Genomic DNA, 22,500 nt, shown 5'->3' on the forward strand with positions numbered 1-22,500 from the left:
AATGCTGGTCGGTCCCATGCTGCAAAGAATCGATCCGCTGGACGCTCACATAAGTGAAAAACCAGTTCATTATGATATAAAGCCTGGAATAGTATTTTACATATGAACAAAAATATTTTTGCTCAGTTTTCGATACACACTGAATTCTCTAGCATTGTAAATACTGGAACAATGGAGAAAAGATTGAATTGTTTTGTTTCAAACATCAGCAAGAGTTCATTTTGAAAAAGAAGGTCACCAATGGCAACGCTGTTCACGGTACTTGAGTTGCAAAAACACTTTCAGTTTGCCTTTGTGACTGCGCTAGGCAGGTGTCTATCATGTTAGTGTCCTTGTGCGGGAGCATTCACATATTAAAATCTATTGTTTTATTATTATCGTTTTGTTTCTATCCTACAGTGAGGTAACGTTTTTTGAAATTGTGTGTTGCGTTTAGATCACATTTTCTAGGATTTGTTATTTCGGCACGGTTAAAAGGGGAATACAAACAGTAGACATAAAAAGGAACGGAGTCTTTTACAGGGTTACGTAGTCCAACCAACTCCTTATATAGATGATGAAATGGAGACCCAAAGCAGTTAAAGCAACTTGCCCCAGGACACAAGTGTTAATACTATCTCCCTATCTCGTCATAATTTCAGTTTCAATTTTAAAAATTGAAAAGGGAGAGAAGTTACGTGGTATTTATATGATGAGTCCGAGCTATTTGAATTCTGGCAGCAGAAGACCCTTTGAGGGACGGTGAAATATTATTTGTCAGTCCGAGGGTTAGAAGAGAGGGGAAAAGCGTTTCAAAGAACCATGTATACGCGGCTGCTCACTTAAAGCCAGAGTGGAGACTAGTCAAGACATTTTCTTCTATTTAAGGGCTTGTGGCACTCAAACAAAAACTAGGGGAGGCTTGCTTCGGAGAGGGCTACAAGAAGGGGTTCCTCCTACAGCAGAAACCTATTTCCTCCCACTCCTCATCCACCGCAGTGGCCTGAGGGTCACCCCCACTCCAAGCCAACAGCGTCGTATGTAGCATTTCCTCCCGCAGGCCTTGACTGCGCCCGGCCACAAGACACTGCCGACTCCCTAGGAGAGCCGTTTGCAACCCCAGGGTCCCTAGCTTTGGGGGAAGCAGCGCACAGGAGGCCACCGGCCCTGAGCTGCTGAACGCCTCGCGGGAGGAAACTAGCGGCTTAAAGTAGCCGTTGTTCCCACGGAGGGCCGGGGTCTTGGGATCCCGGGAGGGTTCACAAGCGACGGCTCAAGTTCAGCGCTTGATTGTCTCATTGTTTCCTCACCGCGGGTGGTGGAGCGCGAGGAGCGCACTGCGCTCGCGTCGGGAGGGTGGGTCAGTAGGGACTATTGCGTTCCTAGGCGGTGCCCCCGCTGCCTAGGCAACCGCGCAGTTAAGTGTCCCGTCACATGCAAAGGTCCCCCAGATCACCTCCACTACCACCCCGACCATAACCCCAATCTCCACTCCGTCTTCCTTCCTCCTCCTCTCCCCCCTCCTCCTTTTCCCTTTCTTCTCTCCTCCTCTGCCCCTCATCCCTCTCTGGTCCCCTCTCCCCCCACCTCCCCCCGGCCCTCGGAGCACTCAATTCAGGCCAAGGTTTGCTCCACAAAATGGCCACCGTGAGCGACACCTGCGGTCACGTGACCCGCCGTCCTCCCGGCTTCGGGCTTTCTTTCGCCTAACTCCGATTTCCAGGAGCCCACCCGCGGAAGAGCGAGGGCTGATTACTTCAGAGAAATCTCCTGGCATCTCCAAGTCCAAAGACTGAGAGAGAAAAGAGAGCGAGTTTGCAGTTGAAAGGAACAGCAAAAACTGGGGGCATAGGGAGAAAAAAGGGAAAGAGGCCTAGGTTAAATCTTAAGACCTCCTAGCCGGCGCAAAAGGGGGACACGACGAGCTATCGCGAGATCTCAAGAACTCAAAGACTTGCGCTAGGGTATTAAACGGAGAACGGGGGAACTGAAGCTCAGGCGAAATAGGGCAGCATTTAGCGCTCTGAGCTCCAAGGTAGAACGACGAGCCAGGAACAGGACTGCTTAGGAAATCACGCGAGATTTGGACTACACGAAAGCGCAGTAACTAGGCAGAAGTCACAACGACAGGAGTTCGGGTGTGAACGGGGAGGGGCTACGTCTTACGTGTTGACGTAAGAGCAATTCAAGTGGGTATATTAGATCCGTGGCCGCGCGCTGCGTCCCAGAGCCGCAGTTCTCCTGTGAGAGGGCCTTCGCGGTGAGTCAAACACACTCGCTTAGCAGCGGAAGACTCCGAGTTCTCGGTACTCTTCAGGGATGAGTCATGTGGCGGTGGAAAATGCGCTCGGGCTGGACCAGCAGGTAAGCTGCAAGGAACCTACCGGGGTGGTTGCTGACCTAACTTGGCTTATGGCGCAGCGCTAGCTGGCACTCTTAGTTCCCATCTCCTGGGTACTTCGGGCTGGCCAATGTCAGTGGTCTGTAGCTATGGAGGAACGGGGAGGTGGTAGGAATGCTGGTGATGGCTGTCGCTCGGGCCGGGGTCCCGGCTTGGCCCGCGGTATTGTCCCCGGGCCGAGCACAATGGCGGCTTTTGTGTGTGCGTGCGCAGGCGGGCGGAGAGGGAGGGGGGGCGCGCTTTTTCGCGGAGACGCGCACGCGCGAACCTCGGCTGGTTAGTGACCCATGGGTGGGGGGGGGTGCATGGCACGGCAGTGCACGAATGGGGATCCTTTTGGCCTCCAGGGCTTTTGACTCTCTTTGCTATTGCAGCCTGGATTCCTGTCCAGAGACCTTGCAGCTTTCGTGTGTGTGTGTGTGTGTGTGTGCGCGCGCGCGCGCATGAGGGACGCAGCCCTGGAATGTGGGAGGGGGCGGCGCGGGGGGTGGCCTTCGCTCGGGGTAATGGCGGCGGCCTTCTTTGTGTGGGGCTGGGTGCCTGGGCGGCCCTGTGGCCCACTAGCGGGAGAGAGCGGGTCACGGGCCGTCGAGGGCCTGGAAAGAAGGATGGAATGGGCATCTTGTTCCTGCCGGGCTTCCTTCCGCGGGCCTTTTCGCTCCAGCCCCGTTTCCGCAGGGGCCATCGCACGCCGGGTGCCGCGGCCGCTGAGGCCGCGTTTCCGGAGTGGAAAGTTTTGTGACGCAGAAGATTTGGGGCGGAGTGGGGGGGGAGGGGAGGGAGTAATGGGTCTTTGCGTGTGCCGTTGAGCTGGGCTCTATATAGAGATTGAACGCGGTGGGGAGACTTCAGGGAGGTTAGAGACCTGACGTGGCCCCTTTTCTTACTTGCTCCACTTAGTGTGTGGCGATTTAGCTGAGGGCCGCGCGTTGTTTTGGGTGGTACCACGGGTTGTGTGACTGTTCCCGTGTTAGTGACGTTTGATCCGGGAATCGGCCGGAGGAAAAATACCCGGAATGTAGCTTGGGGGAAATAAACAGTTTTGTTGTTGACTTGTTGCTGCCTGTGAAGTGAGATTGTGAAATAGGTCAGAGCTCCGGGTCTGTCGTCTTAACTGGAATCCCTTCTTCTAAGGGTTTGGTGGTAGATTAACGGAGGATGGGCTTCGGTGGCAGGAAGTCTGTTACTCCTTTGCAATAGAGGTACCATTCTACAGATAAGCTTTTCGGTGGGATGTTAGGAGACCTTTAAGTAAACAAACTTCTGCTTACCCCAAACTCCAGAAAAATCCTGAAACGAGGTTTAGTGACACAAATTGATAGATTTTAATGCAGTCGTGTGTAATATATTTTTACAGATTTTGCAGTCTGTTTCTTTGGGAGCGGTTTTTTCTTCCATTAATCAATTGTATTAATCCTTCAAATTGCTGACACGTCATATGTTGAATGAAGCACATAGAAAATCTGTTGTCAACAGCACAGGCTATCCCCATTTTTAACGTTTTGTGTATAGGTGGTGCCGATTTAAAAAGATTATAGGCAGGAACGAGCTTTATTTAAATTTGTGATATAATTTAAAAAATATGTAGACTCGTTAGAATTAAGCAGCAAGCAAATTGATGACAAAATTCAAATGCAAAAAGAGTTCCTCTTGCCCTTTAAGTATCAGTCTCTTGAATAACTTCATTAGCGTTTTTGCTAATACAAATTATGGGAGCGAGATGCCTAAACGCCTTAATACTTTTTTTCTTTTTAAGATTTAGCATCTCCTTCCAGTTTTCAATGATTCCATGATGATGCTTACAATTTGGAAGTATCAGTCTTGAGCTTTTAACAGAAGACTTATACCACCTTTGCAAACAGGTGGCATCAGTACTGTGTGATGTGGTCTTCTGTGGCTTTCTTAAAAAAAGTTTCTTTTGACAGGTGTAGTTTTTTTCCTGGTATTACTTACAAGTAATTTCTGGTTAGTCATTACAGAATGCTAGAACATAGCAGGTCATTTTGTATAATGTTGAGGCTTTGAGCTTCCAGTGTAAGGGGATGAGTAGAAATTGAGATTAAAGACCATGAAATGTGTCCTACTCTTGAAAAGTATTGAATGCCATTTATGCCGAAAGTCTTCTGAACTTAATCTTAAAAATGGGAGAATAAATAGGTGGTACCTACTTCACAAAGTTGGGGTTTTTTAAGTTTATTCATTTTGAAAGAGAGGAAGAGGGGCCAGAGAAGGCTGGAGACAGAATCCCAAGCGGATTCCGCATTGTCAGTGCAGAGTTGATGCAGGGCTCAAACCTTGAGATCATGACCACCGAGGTGTCCCCACAGAGTTGGTCTTAACAGTGCTACCCTAATTAAAAATACTTGTGCAATATTTAGGGATAAAAGAACTAAGAAGTGGTCAACTAAATTTTGTGCTTTTTCAGGTGTGCTCTATAGGTTTAAAGTAATTCCAAGCAGAAAGTTGGTGGTATTGGAAATATTTGTCAAATATGGGAGTAAAAATGAATTGCCTATTTGACATTTTAAAATAATTTTAATTTTTTGGAGCTTTTACTTAGGAAAATGTTACAAATAAAATACATTTTGAATTGAATGACTTAAATTTGGACCCGGTTTCTACTGGATAATACCAGCATCTTACTGTGTGGCTTTGTATCGCAGTTTGTGCTATTTTGTGTTTGCTTAGAATTTTAGTCTTTAAAATGCATACTTCGTTAACATTCTCATTAAGAGTTTCATATTAGCCTCATGAAGCAGGCAGGGCAACTAGTGGTAATCAATTCTAGAGGGAAGGACTAATTTTCTCTTCATGATATTTCAACACACGGGTGGCTAACATTTAATTCTGTTCTAGTTTGCTGGCCTAGACCTGAACTCTTCAGATAATCAGAGTGGAGGAAGTACAGCAAGCAGTAAGTAAACCATTTTATGGACTTTTTGTCTACTAGAGCTTTAATAACTTAATGTTCCTTTGGACTTATTTTTATTAAAATTTTTTTTAATGTTTTATTTTTTTTGAGAGAGAGAGAGAGAGAGAGAGAGAGCGTGAGCAGGGGAGGGTCAGAGAGAGGTAGACACAGAATACGAAGACAGGCTCCAGGCTCTGAGCTAGCTGTCAGCACAGAGCCTGATGAGGGGCTCAAACCCATGGACCCTCAACCGACTGAAGCCACCCAGGTGCCCCAGCATTGGACTTACGTTAAAGCTTAAGAATTTCCCCTCCAGTTTTTTTTTTATTGCATACGGTTATTATGTAGTCAGTGTTAAATAGAATTATGTAGTATACTCCGTGGTCAATCTAAAGCATTGTGGCCTTTGGGTAATAATAAAAGCACCACAAATTTTGAGTAAAAATCATTAAAAAGAACTTGCTAAAACACACAAATTATCTTTGGAAGAGTTTGATTATGTCCATTATGAATCTTGAGCCCAGCTTAGAGGTAGTGGGAATGTGCTTATCCCTATTAGAGTGAATCTACCAAATTAAATTCAATAAAAGGAACTTTTTTTTAAAGTTTATTTTGAGAGAAAACGCAAGTGAGGGAGAGGCAGAGGGAGAGAGGAGAGAGGAAGAATCAATCCCTAGCAGGCTCCTTGCTTTCAGCACAGAGCCACATGTGGGGCTCAATTCACGAACCGGGAGATCATGACCTGAGTCGAAGCTGGACGCTTAAAACGACTGAGCCACCCAGACACCCCATAAAGGGAACATTTTTGTTCATCAGATACAGCTAACCCTCTCCTGTGAGGAACGTGAGACCTGCTGATAGAACAAGGCTATATTGAATCTTGAAGTGGTGGTTAGGATTTTAAATGCTGAATTGCATCATTTTTTGGGAAAGAAATGAGATAAAAAAGTTTATTTCATTTTATTTTTTCAGAGAGTTTTATATTGTTTTGTTTGAGACTTGTTAGAGATTAGTATTAAAGTGTAGGGATTTATTACTTGGCAGTAGACCTGCTTCGGGTCCCTTCAGGTCAGATCTCTTCCTATTAACAACTCCCACCAAAAAAGTGGGGGAGGAAATGGGTATAGGCTGTAGGGTCTGGAAGCATTTTTTTCCATTGTGTTAGGTGGTAAAGGACATGGTCTCATTTTTAGGCAAGAAAGGCCTCATTCATTGGGCACAAAGTAACTTGGTATTTTTAGATTTCACTTTATTTGTCATGTTAAAGATCTCTTAGGAGTTGATCATCCTGTAGAGAACTTTAATATTTAGCTCAACCCAAAAGTGGAAAAGAAAGTTAAATTGCAGGTTTACTAGTAATAAAGCAGTTTGACTTTTCCTTTACTTGGTGGATATGTTAATTTGCTTTTGTTTCTCATCCATTATCTAGGCTGTATTTCTTGCCTGCATACTTCTGTAAGCAACAACAGTTGACTGTAGACTCAGTAAGCTCCAAGTTAAAATTCTCAGTTCCTTGAAATCCTCTCCCCATTGCTATTTTTCTTTATGTGTAATCTATGTTTTGGAACTTAATCAGGTTAGAAACAAAAAAAGCCTCTTAGTGGCTCATTGCAGGATTTATTATGTAGCAGTTTTAGGTTGTTAAAATAATGCTTAATGTGGTGACTTTGTTTGGCAGTTCTCAATAATAGCAGGCCTTTAGAAAGAAAAATTGTGTTGTATTAACCACTAGTAGCAAGTTCTATTTATTTGTGGGTTTCAGTGATTAAGTTCCAGGTCAAATTTTTATTTACCAAACTTTTCCCCTCCTCCCCTTTCCTTTGAAAGTTCTTAAACAGCAACAACCTATTTAAAATAAAAGTAGATTCTATTCCCCCCTCACCGCCCCCATTTCCAAGTAAGTCAGACTGGTAGGCTATATATTAAATTTTTTTTCTAGGACCCTTTTTTTTTTTTGAAGTTTTATTTTTTTATTGAGAGAGTGAGAGCGCGCATGCGTAAGCAGGGGAGGGGCAGAGAGAGAATTCTAAACAGGCTCTGCACGTCAGTGCAGGGCCCGACCCTAGGCTTGAACCCATGAACCATGAGATCATGACCTGAGCTGAAAGCAAGAGTCTCGGATGCTTAACTGACTGAGCAACTCAGGCACCCCTGGGGTTGTCTTTTTATTTTAATAGCACAAATTTTTGTAAAAAGCTTTAAGTTTTGACATTTAATTTTATATTCTTTCTTTTAGAAGGACGCTATATTCCTCCTCATTTAAGGAACAGAGAAGCTACTAAAGGTAAGTCTTTTAAGCAACTTGGTAGACCTAATTCTTGTTGTGTTTAGAAGTCAGAGCCTAGGGAAAAATGAGGCACTTTGGGAAGTCTGTAAATATTGTGGTCTCCTGTACCTCTGTTAGAATTGGTTCAAATATTAGGCCTTACTCTGGAGAAACTCCTCTAAAGTCACACAGTGGAAAATTCTCTATTTCCTATGTCAGATTCCTCTGGCCAAGAGCATGGTTACCTACAATTTTACTAGTGTTGTACTTTGTAATTTGTGTTTGTAATCATTGATATCATGATTTCAATTTGAAAAAGGTGAGTGGGTGTCCTACTATGTAAACCGAATTGCATGGTGATAACCCAGTTATTTCTGTTTTGCAGAGCTGTCAAAAGACAGAGGAGTTATTGCAGAATAGGTAACAGATTATATAGCATTGGGCAAGCCCCAGTGAGTAGGGAGTGATTCTCTGGTTTCATCTTCTTGCCCTTAACTGCTTCATTTGAAAAGTTTTATCTAGGGGCGCCTGGGTGGCTCAGTCAGTTAAGTGACCGACTTCGGCTCAGGTCATGATTTCACAGTTTGTGGGTTCGGGCCCCGCGTTGGGCTCTGTGCTGACAGCTCAGAGCCTGGAGCCTGCTTCGGAGTCTGTGTCTCCCTCCCTCTCTGTCCCTCCCCCACTCATGCTCTGTTTCTCTCTGTCTCAATAATAAACATAAATTTAAAAAAAAGTTTTGTCTAATCAACACCTTGTCTTTTCTGGTTGTGTTTATAATGTAGTGATACCTAGTAGATACCTCATTATGTGACAATTGTTTGGGTGCTGTATATTCTGTAAAATAGGTGTTCTGAGATTTGGAAGAAAAATGAAGGTTTCGAAAACTATTTGAAGGTCAAGAAGAAAGACGATAAAGAAGGCAGAATCAGAAGGGTGCAGAAGTCCACAGGAGCATGTAGTTTGCTATCATTCTTCCATGTGCATATGCAGTCTATGTATTAGCTTCACTGTCCCTGGCAATACATGGATATAAAATTTGTATTGTAATTTCTTAACTATCATATCACTATTCGTAGTTACTGCAGAGTTTGTCTTTATTGTCATGTGTTCTCTCATTCTTACAGTGTTCTAGCTGAAATTTGCCCCCCCCCCACATATATTTAGTGCTTTTCCCTCTTCATTGTAGTGACTGATCAAAGGGAAGGGGTAGTATCACAGAGGTTTTAGAACTAACTGAAAGAACTCTTAAAAATCTAATTCAACTCTTGATTGCTTGCTGAGGTGTTGATCACTTGGCTGGCTAATGATAGAGGCATAAGGCTGAAGGAAAGTAACTTGTAAATGATCTCTGTTTAATACGTGCTACTGAAACTAGTTTAAACGTTTTACTTATCTTTAAACCCTCTATCTCTTGGGCTAATTTACACCTTTCTCATTCCCTCTTACTGAATGCTTACAGTTGTACCCTAGGAAATCTGTCCACACTAACTGTAGGGATGAAGATTTTTCTGGTTTTTATTTGTATTTCATGTGAACAGAGCATTGTTGTTCTACTTTTTACTATTGAAACTGGAAAATAATGTATTAAGTCAGGGAATTTGACACCTTTAGGAATGTCTTTAATATCATCACCTCTGAGAAACACTGAAACAATGATAACTTTTCCAGTAAACTCGTTCATACCTATAAAATGAATGGATTTGGTTGTGGTCATATAACTACACCATAATCATTGTTTATAGGCCAAGCTATTGACCTTTTTAGAGGGTGGTATTCATTTAGAACTCTTTAGACTGTTAAATTGCTTGGTTTAGTGAACAATATTTTCTAGTGGAGAAAATCTAAAAAATTTTGTGTGCCATTGTATACCAGCTCTAAATCTTGGTTCTACTCTAGTACTATGATAGGAATATTTCCATTATCCTTCCAGTTCACAGAGATAAGATAAAATTAGTGGAGGGCTTCAAATTCAGAAAGCTAGGTATTATAAATTTCTAACTAATACAATAAAATTGGTTTGCTTTTTTTTAATTGAAGGATTCTACGATAAAGACAGTTCAGGGTGGAGTTCTAGTAAAGATAAGGATGCATACAGCAGTTTTGGATCTCGTAATGATTCAAGAGGGAAGTCTAGTTTCTTTAGTGATCGTGGAAGTGGATCAAGGGGAAGGTATGTGATTTCTATTTCTCTTTTCACCTTATGTATATGCAATTTAGGAATTGGTTTTTAATTTGAGAAGTACTTGTTCTTGTACTCGTCCCACTAAGCATGTTGCTTTTATCCCTTAATAGACCCCCTGTTTGGATGTTAAGCATTATATCTGTGTAATATTTTCTTAGCCATAAGAGGTCTTAACTAAGTTGAACTTGTTCTATAGAAGTTAGATGAAAATATGAACGTGCCCCTGGGCATAATGAAATCAGTTCTTTTCATAATTAATCTAGTTTTCTTTATATTTAAAGCAGTAAGTTTATTTAGTGAATGGCCTAATTTGGTTGAGATTTTTGTGGATATTCTTTATGACAATTTTTAAACACCTTATATTTTTGATTACACAAGTGGTGAACTGACCTCATGCGCCTAATAGCTGTGGTTAGTCCTGTGTGTCCTGATTTTTCGCAAACAGGCCTAAAACTAAAAACATCTTAATTCAGGTAAGGATTATTTTCTACCTTTTATCCAAAGTCTGTCACACAGGTAAATTGATTGTCCTTTTAAATGATATCCTAGTATAATTGGGACAATTGACATTTGGTGTGCTATTTTCTTCTTATTCCTACCACTAAAATATATTTGGATGAGAACTTTAAATGAAAGTACAAGTCATATGCTGATACTAAATATTTAAGACTTGGTTCTTAATTTCAGCATGTATGAGGCCTGTGTAGGCTATATAATTTTATAGAAATCAAGGATACTTATTTTAGAATGTAAAAGCTATGTAAATTATACTTTTGATCTGATTAATTAGAGGGTCTTATTTGTCAAATAAGAGTTGAGCAAAATTGATGTCCTTGAAGTTAGCCATAATGAGTAATTGAACTTCTCTCAGGTATAGTTCTAGAGTAGTAGCAGTAATCTGATAATGGTTAAATGATATTCTGATTAGTTGCTTATGCTGTTCAGGTTTGATGATCGTGGACGGAGTGACTATGATGGCCTTGGCAGCCGTAGCGATAGAAGTGGCTTTGGCAAATTTGAACGTGGTGGAAATAGTCGCTGGTGTGACAAATCAGATGAAGATGATTGGTCAAAACCACTCCCACCAAGTGAACGCTTGGAACAGTAAGTTTTTGAAATACATGTTAATTGCAACAAAGCCTCATTAGCTAGCATAACAAACTTATCAATCTTTTGATTTCAGGGAACTTTTTTCTGGAGGCAACACTGGGATTAACTTTGAGAAATATGATGACATTCCAGTTGAGGCAACAGGCAACAACTGTCCTCCACACATTGAAAGTGTAAGTATTTTTGCTTGACTTTTTAAGACAGGGAAGTGTAAATGTTCTCACAGCATCAAAATCAGGTGGGCTTCCAAAAAGCAAATATAGATCATGCCTACTTGAATAATTCTTTAATTACATTAAAAACCTGGCTCGTTGATTTGTGGAAAGGGAAAGGGAGTGTTCAGTGTCGCCATTACTAATAATGTAGGAAGACCCCAAACTTCAATGTAGAGTAATAAGCCTGGGGACTGATTTTCTTCAAAATGTTATTTATTATATATATTATAATATATAGTATGATATATATTACATTACTATTTAAAGCATTCATAAAGTACAAATTAGGTATTAGGGTTTTTCCTCCTGATTGTATTAGTATAAAACAAAAATGGCTCTGGGATAGCATTTATAGCAATTTAACCCTGTTGAATTTCTTGATAGTTCAGCGATGTTGAGATGGGAGAAATTATTATGGGAAACATTGAGCTTACTCGTTACACTCGCCCAACTCCAGTGCAAAAGCATGCTATTCCTATTATCAAAGAGAAAAGAGACTTGATGGCTTGTGCCCAAACAGGTAAGTTTACTTGATAAAAGTAAAAAGTTGTCAATACCTTAATTGGATTTACTCATAAAACTAGTACAAAAAAACTCCACACAAGATGTCTAACTTCCATGGGGAAACTTGAGTCCTACATGTAGCCTAACTGGTATATTTTGATATAGCTATAGGGAGTACCTGGCTGGTATTTCTTGTCTTAGACCTTTGGATTCTGTTATCTTTAGTCCTCTCATTAGGACATCTTGAGGAAGCCTATAGAAAGCCCTCAGCCTGTTAATTGCTGCAACAGGGTTAGATTATTGTCATTGCAGTGGTGGGAAATTAGCACTATAACATCATTAAAAAAAATTTTTTTTAATAGTTTATTGTCAAATTGGTTTCCATATAACACCCAGTGTTCTTCCCCGCAAGTGCCCTCCTCCATTACCACCACCTCCCTTCCCCTCCCCCCTCCGCCTTCAACCCTTGGTTCTGTAACATTTTTTTTAATAAGTTTATTAATTTAGAACAGGAGCAGGGGAGGGTCAGAGAGAAGAGGGGGGAGAGAGAGAGAATCCCAAGCAGGCTTCCCACTGTCGGTGCAGAGCTAGACGCGGGGCTCGAACTCACAACCGTGAGATCAATAAGAATAATGTCAGAATAGTTTGTGATCCATAGGAAATGGGCCAAGGGAAAGAAAGGTGCTTTTGTGGTAAAGGAGCACCTCCCATCTTTTGGGAATGGGTATAGTTGTAGCCTCTAAATTGAGTATAAGCTTTGCTGTATCTGTGAGTTTGATCAATTTGAAGGAAGGTGACAACATCCCCTCCCGTCTGGTATCTTTCCTTCCCTATGGAAGAGTGAAAATGTCATCCTTTGTACACCAGAATATATGCAGTAAGTGTGTATATATGTGTGTGTGTTAGAAATTGAAATTGACGTCACTTTTGAGGCAAAATTTCTGTTCTCTACAAACACAAATGCAAAGAAGTGAATCCTGCATTGTTATTGATCAGAGTTTGGTATACTTTCTCTGAGGGAGCGAAATAAACATTTTTGACTTTTATGGGCCCACATAGTCTCTGTTGCCAATCTACTCGTTTATGCTGTTATAGTGCAAAAGCACCTATAGACAGCATGTAAATGATTGGGCCTGGCTTTATTCCAATAAAGCTTTATTTACAAAGATACATAGGGCCCTAGTTTGCTGACTTCTGTTACAGATGGGTCAAAGAAATAATTTTTGGGTATTTTTAGTCAGATGCGTTATCCATGGCGCCACTGGCCCATCCTTGGGTATTTTTAACTTAGCTGTTTTTAGAAGATTGGGGTATAAAAGTAAAACCACTAATTAACTAGTAATAGGGCAGATAGAAACTGTCCTCAGCCAATATTTTTTCAAAAATAATAAGCAGGTCTTTCTTTCTCTGAATATGCTTTCTCTTAAACAGGGTCTGGAAAAACTGCAGCATTTCTTTTGCCCATCTTGAGTCAGATTTATTCAGATGGTCCAGGCGAGGCTTTGAGGGCCATGAAGGTAAGTATTTGTTATGTGGGACATTATTTATTTTTTTTAAATAAGCTTTATGTCCAACCTGTGGCTTGACCTCACTACTCCGAAATCAAGAGTTCCACACTGTACCGACTGAAGCTGCCAGGTGCCCAGAAATATGCGCCATTATTGTAGAACTTTGTAGGTGCTGTTGAGAACTTTCTAAATGGCACATCTGCTTATTCCAAATTACTTCATGAAAAACAGTTTTCAAGTGTAATCTGTAAACTCCAGAAGGGAATTACGTTGTAATGGACCTTTAAGGAGTTTAACTTAAAAATTATTTTTTAGGAAAATGGAAGGTATGGGCGTCGCAAACAGTACCCAATCTCCTTGGTATTAGCACCAACTAGAGAATTGGCAGTACAGATCTATGAGGAAGCCAGAAAAGTAAGTACACCTTTCAGGGATTATTGGCTTTCTTGTTGATCCGTTTGAAATGTTCTAGGACTATGAAAAAGTGTTGGCCTTGAAGTTGATAAAATTTCTATGCTTGTAGTTTTCATACCGATCTAGAGTTCGACCTTGCGTGGTTTATGGTGGTGCTGATATTGGACAGCAGATTCGAGACTTAGAGCGTGGATGCCACTTGTTAGTAGCTACTCCAGGACGTCTAGTGGATATGATGGAAAGAGGAAAGATTGGATTAGACTTCTGCAAGTATGTTAATTTTTTAATGCATAAAATGTAATAGTTTTAAAATTGCTGGCCATTAGTTTTTTAGTACTCACCAGCATTGTTTAAACTTTAAGATCCAGAAGTGATTTATTTTAGTGCTCTAACTTTTATGAGCAGTTTACTAATTGTAGTTTTAATGTTGAAAAATCAGTGACCTTTTAGTAGAGGTTGAGAATGACTGGACTGGGACAGAGTCAGAAGTAGTAAGAGTTTTGCTGTGTGCTTGTGAATGGTTTATTTCGTGGCACAAGTCCTGTGCTGTGGCTTGGGTATATGTGTTAAATACTGCAGTGTGAGGAATTTAACCATCAATGAGTATATGATTGTATATAGATAATAGCTGTACTGAAATTATGTTTTCTTCTCAAATTCTAAACTGAATGTTTTTTATGACAGATATTTGGTGTTAGATGAAGCTGATCGGATGTTGGATATGGGGTTTGAACCTCAGATACGTAGAATAGTTGAACAAGATACCATGCCTCCAAAGGGAGTTCGCCACACTATGATGTTTAGTGCTACTTTCCCTAAGGAAATACAGGTATCATGTGATGGCTGCAAGTTTTATTTACTGAGGAATTTGTTGGTCTCAGTAGATGATGATAATTCCTTTCTTTCAGATGCTTGCTCGTGATTTCTTGGATGAGTATATCTTTTTGGCTGTAGGAAGAGTTGGCTCTACCTCTGAGAACATCACACAGAAAGTAGTTTGGGTGGAAGAGTCTGACAAACGGTCATTTTTGCTTGACCTTCTAAATGCAACAGGTAAAATTACAAAACTTTTAGCATCACTGGTGATTTAGGTAATGGGAATCCATTTGGATTACTTTTATTGCTTTTCCTCCCCATGTAAAGCATCCTGTTGAAAGTCTTAATTTATTTGCCTCTGAATGTTTACTAAATGTAAAGAGAACTAAGTCCCTATTAGTGACAGATACCTGGTAATTTTTCACAATCAGGCAAGGATTCGCTGACCTTAGTGTTTGTGGAGACCAAAAAGGGTGCAGATTCTCTGGAGGATTTCTTGTACCATGAAGGGTATGCTTGTACCAGCATCCATGGAGACCGATCTCAGAGAGACCGAGAAGAGGCCCTTCACCAGTTCCGCTCAGGAAAAAGCCCAATTCTAGTGGCTACAGCAGTATGTATAGTATTAACTTATTTTCAAGTTATCTGTGTTCAACTTTGGCTTTAAGTGTGCCATATATAACAGAAGTTACTTTCCAGGTAGCAGCAAGAGGACTGGACATTTCAAATGTGAAACATGTAATCAATTTTGACTTACCAAGTGATATTGAGGAGTATGTACATCGCATTGGCCGTACAGGACGTGTAGGAAACCTTGGTAAGTGTTCAGTTACTTGATGGGCTGGTGGTGGTTTTTCAGTGGGATGCATGTGGCAAAGAGCTTTTTAGGATCTTAAATTTAAGAACTCTATGCGTAAAGAGTGCTGTTATGCTGTTAAAGTCTATCTCCACAATATACAAGTGACTTGTGATCTCTTTTTTTAGTGTTCTACAGAATAGTCTATGTAGGAGTGTAAGAATACTATGCTTTTATGGAAGACTTTAATTTATGTACTTTTTGGGACTGGTTTAGGCCTTGCCACCTCGTTCTTTAACGAGAGGAACATAAATATTACCAAGGATTTGTTGGATCTTCTTGTTGAAGCTAAACAAGAAGTGCCATCTTGGTTAGAAAACATGGCCTACGAACACCACTACAAGGGTAGCAGTCGTGGACGGTCTAAGAGGTGAGGCATACGGGTGGCGTATAAAGAATGGGGGTGGGTGCTGTGTCCAAAATTAACTTTTCAGGTACTTAGTGGAACGGGCTTCATTTTCTTAGGTTCCCTGGATTGTTTGGGTAAGGGGTGTTAGAAGTGGTCGTCAGAAAGTTAATGCGAGCCGTTTACGGCTATAGCCTTTAAGATCGCATCAGGGAAAACAGGACTGGATGGGGAATCGTTTGAATCCAAAAATCAGAAATTGGACCGTTGGGAGGTTTCAACAAGAACTGGCTTATCTGATGGGACCTCTTCTTCCTTCGAACCACCAACACGTTCTGTTGTTGCAGCAGTAGATTCAGCGGAGGCTTCGGTGCCCGAGACTATCGACAAAGCAGCGGTGCCAGCAGTTCCAGCTTCAGCAGCAGCCGCGCGAGCAGCAGCCGCAGTGGGGGAGGCGGCCACGGCAGCAGCAGAGGGTTTGGTGGAGGTGATGTTCGTTTTTAACCTCGTGTCTTTCTTTGGGGAGGGATTCTTCCTTGTAGTCCTTTTTCAAAGCATAGTTAAAAACACTGGGGAAGTTCGGCCCCATTGATTGCTTTTCACAATTTGACATCAAAGTACTTACGGGAATGGTTATATTTGACAGTGGATGACTTAATTAATTTCTCTCTTTTTCAAATTTCTCATTAGGTGGCTATGGAGGCTTTTACAACAGTGATGGATACGGAGGAAATTATAACTCCCAGGGGGTTGACTGGTGGGGTAACTGAACCTGCTTTATAGTAGGTCACCCTGCCAAACAAGCTAATATGGAAACCACATGTAACTTAGCCAGACTATACCTTGTGTAGCTTCAAGAACTCGCAGTACATTACCAGCTGTGATTCTCCACTGAAATTTTTTTTTTAAGGGAGCTCAAGGTCACACGAAGAGATGAAAGGAACAATCAGCAGCCCTGTTCAGAAGATGGTTTGAAGACTTCATTGCTGTAGTTTGGATTAACTCCCCTCCCGCCAACCCCCATCCCAAACTGCATTTATAATTTTGTGACTGAGGATCATTTGTTTGTTAATGTACTGTGCCTTTAACTTTAGACAACTTTTTATTTTGATGTCCTGTTGGCTCAGTAATGCTCAAGATACAATTGTTTTGACAAAATAAATTTACTGAACTTGGGCTAAAATCAAACCTTGGCACACAGGTGTGATACAACTTAACAGGAATCATCGATTCATCCATAAATATAATAAGGAAAAAACTTATGCGGTAGCCTGCATTAGGGCTTTCTGATACTTGCAGATTGGGGGAAAACAAACAACAAACGTCTTGAAGCATATTGATGGAATTAGTTTCTAATGTGGCAAACTGTATTAAGTTAAAGTTCTGATTTGCTCACTCTATCCTGGATAGGTATTTAGAACCTGATAGTCTTTAAACAAGCCATTCCAGTCATGATGAGGTGATGTATGAATACATGCATACATTCAAAGCACTGTTTTCAAAGTTAATGCAAGTAAATACAGCAATTCCTCTTTCAATGTTTAGGCAGATCATTAATTATGAGCTAGCCAAATGTGGGCATATTATTACAGGGAAAGTTTAAAGGTCTGATAACTTGAAATAGGTTTTTAGGAGAATTCATCTACTTAGACTTTTTAAATGCCTGCCATAAAAATTGAAATGGTAGAATGGCTGACCACAGCAATGACCAGCCCTCATTGGGGCGCTGGGTGATTTTTGGTCTAATAACGCATGCTAGTGTTGATGTTTTTTGGTCAAGAGGGTATGAACAGGAAGAATTAATGCAGCAGGCTTTATTTTAAATGCCGATTCACATTACTCTGTTCAAGCTGCGTTGAGATGTTAAACTGGCTTACTGTAGACTTTGTAAAAATGGCTCCAGAAGAGTAACAAACTGAAATCTTTGAGATCACACAGGTTGGAAATATGTACATAACTGCACAAGGTGTCAATTCTGCTATACAGTGCAGTTGTAGTCAGTTTTAGTTGCATAGGTTTCCATTGTATTTATAGTCTGTTTATGCTAAATCTGGCCAAAGATGAGCATTGTCCACCACTAAAATGCCTCTGCCACTTTGAATTCTGTGCTAATTTTGTGGCCAGAATGCGGTGATCAAAACGCTCAATCTTTTTACAGTGGCATAGGAAGACGGCAAAAATTTCCTAAAGTGCAATAGATTTTCAAGTGTATTGTGCCTTGTTCTAAAACTTTTATTAAGTAGGTGCACTTGACAGTATTGAGGTCATTTGTTATGGTGCTATTTCAATTAGTCTAGGTTTAGGCCCTTGTACATTTTGCCCATAACTTTTTACAAAGTACTTCTTTTATTGCACATTCAGAGAATTTTATATATATGTCTTGTGTGCGTGTCCTTAAACTTCCAATCTTATTTTGTCTCTTGGAGATTGTTGAACGCAGCTTGTCTAGGAAGGGGATGGGACTAGATTCTAAAATTTATTTGGGACCACGGGAATAATAGTTGGGAAGAAAACTATTTGCACACGACAGATTTCTAGATACTTTTTGCTGCTAGTTTTATGTAATATTTATTGAACATTTTGACAAATATTTATTTTTGTAAGCCTAAAAGTGATTCTTTGAAAGTTTAAAGAAACTTGACCAAAAGACAGTACAAAAACACTGGCACTTGAATGTTGAATGTCACCGTATGCGTGAAATTATATATTTCGGGGTAGTGTGAGCTTTTAATGTTAAGTCATATTAAACTCTTAAGTCAAATTAAGCAGACCCGGCATTGGCGGTGTAGCCATAACTTTCTGATGTTAGTAAAAACAAAATTGGCGACTTGAAATTAAATCTTGCCAAGGTTTTGATACACTTGTCTTAAGATATTAATGAAACACTTCAAAACACTGATAAGAAGTGTCCAGATTCTCAGATGTTTGTTGCGTGAGTTTTGTTTAGTTGTGTGTATTTTTTTTTTTTCAGTGAATGTCTGGCACATTGCAATCCTCAAACATGTGGTTATCTTTGTTGTATTGGCATATTCAGTGACTTGTACATTCAGCAATAGCATTTGAGCAAGTTTTATCAGTAAGCAATATTTTCAGTTAAATAAATAAGGTTTCAAAAATCACATAAGAATGGAGTTAAACTTGCTGAATGTAAAGATTGAACCTCAAGTCACTGTAGCTTTAGTAATTGCTTATTGTATTAGTTTAGATGCTAGCACTGCATGTGCTGTGCATATTCTGATTTTATTAAAATAAAAAGTTGAACTGCACAGTCTCCTTTGTTGTTGTCAATTGTGGTTTATTATAGGTGAAAATAAAGTTGTGCTCTTGCCTGAAGAATTGTAAGGTGTAATTTTTTTGGTTTTCCTGTCCAGCGCTAATTTGAGATGCCTTTTGGGAGACAGAATGACTGATGCCATAAGGATTTGTAATAAAAGATGATGTTGGTGAAAAATAAGATTATTGTAGTAGATGGAAATCTAAGAGGTCCCTATGTGGATGCATAGCATTGTATTGCAAATCAGTTTATACTTCAGCTTAGTGTGGGTGGGAATCTCTTCCATTCTTTGAAACGCTTGATCTGAGGGACGTTTGAACAGTGGAAGAATGTGTTGGGTAAAAATCATATGGACTAGTAAGCCAAGTGATGGTGAATGCTTATGGATCCCGAATGTTGGGTGGCAGACGCCTGGCTGGCTCAGTCAGTATAACACGCTGAAGATTCAGGCTCTGGGTTGAGTTCAAGCCTCACATAGGACACGGAGCCCACCTTTCAAATTTTTTTTAATGTTTTGTTTTTGAGAGAGCATGAGCAGGGTGGGGGGGGGGCGTCAGAGAGAGGGAGACACAATATGAAGACAGGCCCCAGGCTCTGAGCTGTCAGCACAGAGCCTGATGCAGGGCTTGAAACCCGCGAACCACAAGATCATGATCTGAGCCGAAGCTGGATGCTCAACCGACTCAGCCACCCAGGTGCCCCTGGAGCCTGCTTTTGCAAAAAGGTGTTTGGGTTTAGGGTGATAGATATGTCTGGCATGGCCATCCCCTTACCAATTCGGTTTCTTTGCTGGCCTCCATCACTGCACATTGCAGCAGGCAGCTGCTACCAATTAATGGAGGGTATGTAACCCAGAACTGAATAGCACCATACAAGCAAATAGGTTAAGCACATGAAAGGACTTTTCTGTTTCGGGGATCAAACATGGTTAAAATGTTGGCAGTTGGCCGTGATTAAACCTAAGGAAAGTACTTGATTCAGCTTTTTACTTTGAATTCTTTGCAGTATGATTAAGAACTTTTTTGGTACTGTGAAGAAATACTTGATTCTGGACAGTTAACCAATGTTAGAGTTAGTCATGATCTCAAAGCAGCAAGCCCAAATTTATAGGTCAGAATTTTGAAGCCTAATATGCCATATTAGTTTTGGAGACTGGAAAGAGGAAGGGAAGTAGGAATTTAGTGTGGGAAGAGGGGAACCTGGGTGGCTCGGTTGAGCATCTGACTTTGGCTCAAGGCATGATCCCACATTTCATGAGTTCAAGCCCCACATTGGGCTTGCTGTAAGTGCAAAGCCGGCTTCAGATCCTCTGTCCCTTGTCCTCTGCCCCTCCCCCACTTGCACTTCCAAAAAAAAAAAAAAAGGTATGGAAAGGTTATGTTAGGACAGCCAGATGGAAAAGCTAATAGAGTGAAATTGGATTCTAAGGATGGTTCAAGGTCTCTGATGTAACATTGGGGGTGGGGGTGCCTGCTTGACTCAGTCCATTAAGCATCCAACTTTGGCTCATGTCATGATCTCACAGTTTGAGAGTTTGAGCCCTTCCTCAGGTCAGACTCTGTGCTGACAGCTCAGAGCCTTGGGGCCTGCTTGGGATTCTGTGTCTCCCTCTCTGCCTCTCCCCCACTCATGCTCTGTCCCTCTCACGCTCTCTCAAAAATAAACATTAAAAAAGTGAACACAGGTTATCTGGGAAAACTAATTTTTTAAATTTTAATACATTTATTTATTTTTTTGAGAGAGTGAGGGCACAAGTGGGATGGGTCAGAAAGAGAAGGAGACACAGAATCTGAAGCAGGCTTCAGGGTCTGAGCTGTCAGCACAAAGCCTGACATGGGGCTCAAACCCACCAACCATGAGATCATGACCTGAGCTGAAGTTGGATGCTTAACCGACAGCCACTCAGGCATCCTATGACTAAATTCTTAACTGAGATTATTTCTAGTCTAGTAGTATTATGATCATAGGTTTATTTGCATACTATGTTAATTTTTGTAGTTTATAAACAATATGTTTAAATATATGCTTAAATGCTATTGTCACTCCCCCCCCCCCCCGCCCCATTAATGTTTTGGTTTTGGTAATGGTTTGTTCTTAACCATTTCTTGGCTGAATTTCAACACATAATTCTTTTCAAAAATGACTTCTAGGGACCATGTTTGAAAATGTTCAGTGTCTGCTTGAACTTATATATATGTTTTTTTCTATGATGGGTGGCCGTTTCCCTTGCCTCTGTGCTCCTAAGTGACCTGGTTAGACCCATCACAGGCTTCCTCTTTGAACGAAGATATTTGGGTGTTGACATTGGTCTTACCTGCCTTCCCACTGGAAAGCAGAAATTCCATTTACTGCATTTTAGGAATATCTTGGGCTTTTTTCTCTTCTCACTGAACACGATTCTGGATATGTTGAAACCTGCTTTGCTTTCTATCTTGTCCTCATTTCAGTTGGTCTGGTTTTCAGGATGTTTAGTCTATTTCTAATGTGGTTTCCTCTATAGTGACTATTCTCCATTTCTTTTCTCATTTTCGTTGTTGATTCCTCCCCACCCCGAGTTTTTCCCACCTATATCTGACTGGGTTGTCTTCAGGATAATTCTGAAATAGGATTATTTTGACACCGGACACTATGTTTAATTATGGCATAGAAGACTATATCATGACCTGGCAACATGTTTATTAAGGGAAAAAACATCATAAAACAGATAAGCACATTAGCTTTAAGAGGAGATGTCTCAAAACAGGTGTTAAACATAGAATTACCACATGACTCAGCAATTTTAGTCCTAGGAGAATTCTACCCAGGAGAAATGAAAACAAGTTGACAGCTTACTGTTTGCATGTGAACGTTCCTAGCATTCACAATAACCCAAGAGTGGAAACCACCCAATGCCAATCAGCTGGTGGATGGACAAACAAAATGTGTATACATGGAATGGAATGCTGTTTGGCAATAAAAAGAAGGAAGTACTGACGCTATCTCTATCCTCTGGGGACATGACCATATCCCTAATTTCCTTTCCCCTCTTCAAAGGACCATTAGTAGGCCTGTTAGTACTCTAACACGTGTCTGTATTCTGACTTAAGGTTTTCTGTGGATGTCTGTCCAGTTGCAGTCCTGATTTTATTGTGTTAGCAGATATACTCATGGTTTATAATTTGAGGGTTCCTGTTTTCTTTGTTACACTGAAGATGTCATTTTGCCTTTTTTTTTTTTTCTTTAAGTAGGCTCCATGCCCAGCGTGGAGCTTGAACTCATGACCCTGAGATCAAGAATCGTGTGCTGTATTGACTGGGCTGGCCAGGAGCCCTGACATTTTACTTTTTGAAGAGCTAAATAGAGTAAAATTGCCTCTCCCATTTTTGGAAGAAAGGATTTCCTCATTCTTCCTTTTTCACTCTTCTTTTTTTTAAAAAAAATTTTAATGTATTTTTAAGAAAAGAGACAGAGCATGAGCAGGGGAGGGGCAGAGAGAGAGGAAGACACAGAATCCAAAGCAGGCTCCAGGCTCTGAGCTGTCAGCACAGAGCCCGACGTGGGGCTTGAACTCACAAACTGTGAGATCCTGACCTGAGCTGAAGTTGGAGGCTCAACTGACTGAGCCACCCAGGTGCCTCTTTTTCACGTTTAATTCTACTCCATACTCACCTAGATTTTCAACAGCCTATTTCATTTACCTGATATCAATGGATTAGTTGAATGCAGAATGGTCTCAACA

At 40.9% G+C, this 22,500-nt stretch overlaps 1 protein-coding gene across 2 annotated transcripts; it reads left to right on the top strand.

The window, feature by feature from the left end:
- Window positions 1–1,815: 1,815 nt before the first annotated feature.
- On the top strand, window positions 1,816–18,841 carry DDX3X (DEAD-box helicase 3 X-linked). 2 transcript variants are annotated; one of them, XM_029929539.1, is made up of 17 exons: window positions 1,816–2,343; window positions 5,237–5,294; window positions 7,528–7,575; window positions 9,595–9,727; window positions 10,685–10,843; window positions 10,923–11,022; window positions 11,449–11,584; window positions 13,000–13,085; window positions 13,392–13,490; window positions 13,600–13,760; window positions 14,175–14,319; window positions 14,399–14,543; window positions 14,738–14,919; window positions 15,006–15,123; window positions 15,379–15,532; window positions 15,856–15,995; window positions 16,199–18,841. In XM_029929539.1, exons 1-17 carry the CDS (start codon window positions 2,299–2,301, stop codon window positions 16,276–16,278), a joined length of 1,989 nt encoding a protein of 662 aa, XP_029785399.1. In that variant the 5' UTR covers window positions 1,816–2,298; the 3' UTR covers window positions 16,279–18,841. The 2 variants fall into 2 exon arrangements, with proteins under 2 accessions (XP_029785399.1, XP_029785400.1); XM_029929540.1 differs by having other exon boundaries at window positions 2,185–2,343; window positions 15,859–15,995.
- The last annotated feature ends 3,659 nt before the right edge of the window (window positions 18,842–22,500 follow it).

Source organism: Suricata suricatta, chromosome X (genome assembly GCF_006229205.1).
Source record: "Suricata suricatta isolate VVHF042 chromosome X, meerkat_22Aug2017_6uvM2_HiC, whole genome shotgun sequence".
In the NCBI taxonomy this organism is placed as follows: Eukaryota; Metazoa; Chordata; class Mammalia; order Carnivora; family Herpestidae; genus Suricata; species Suricata suricatta.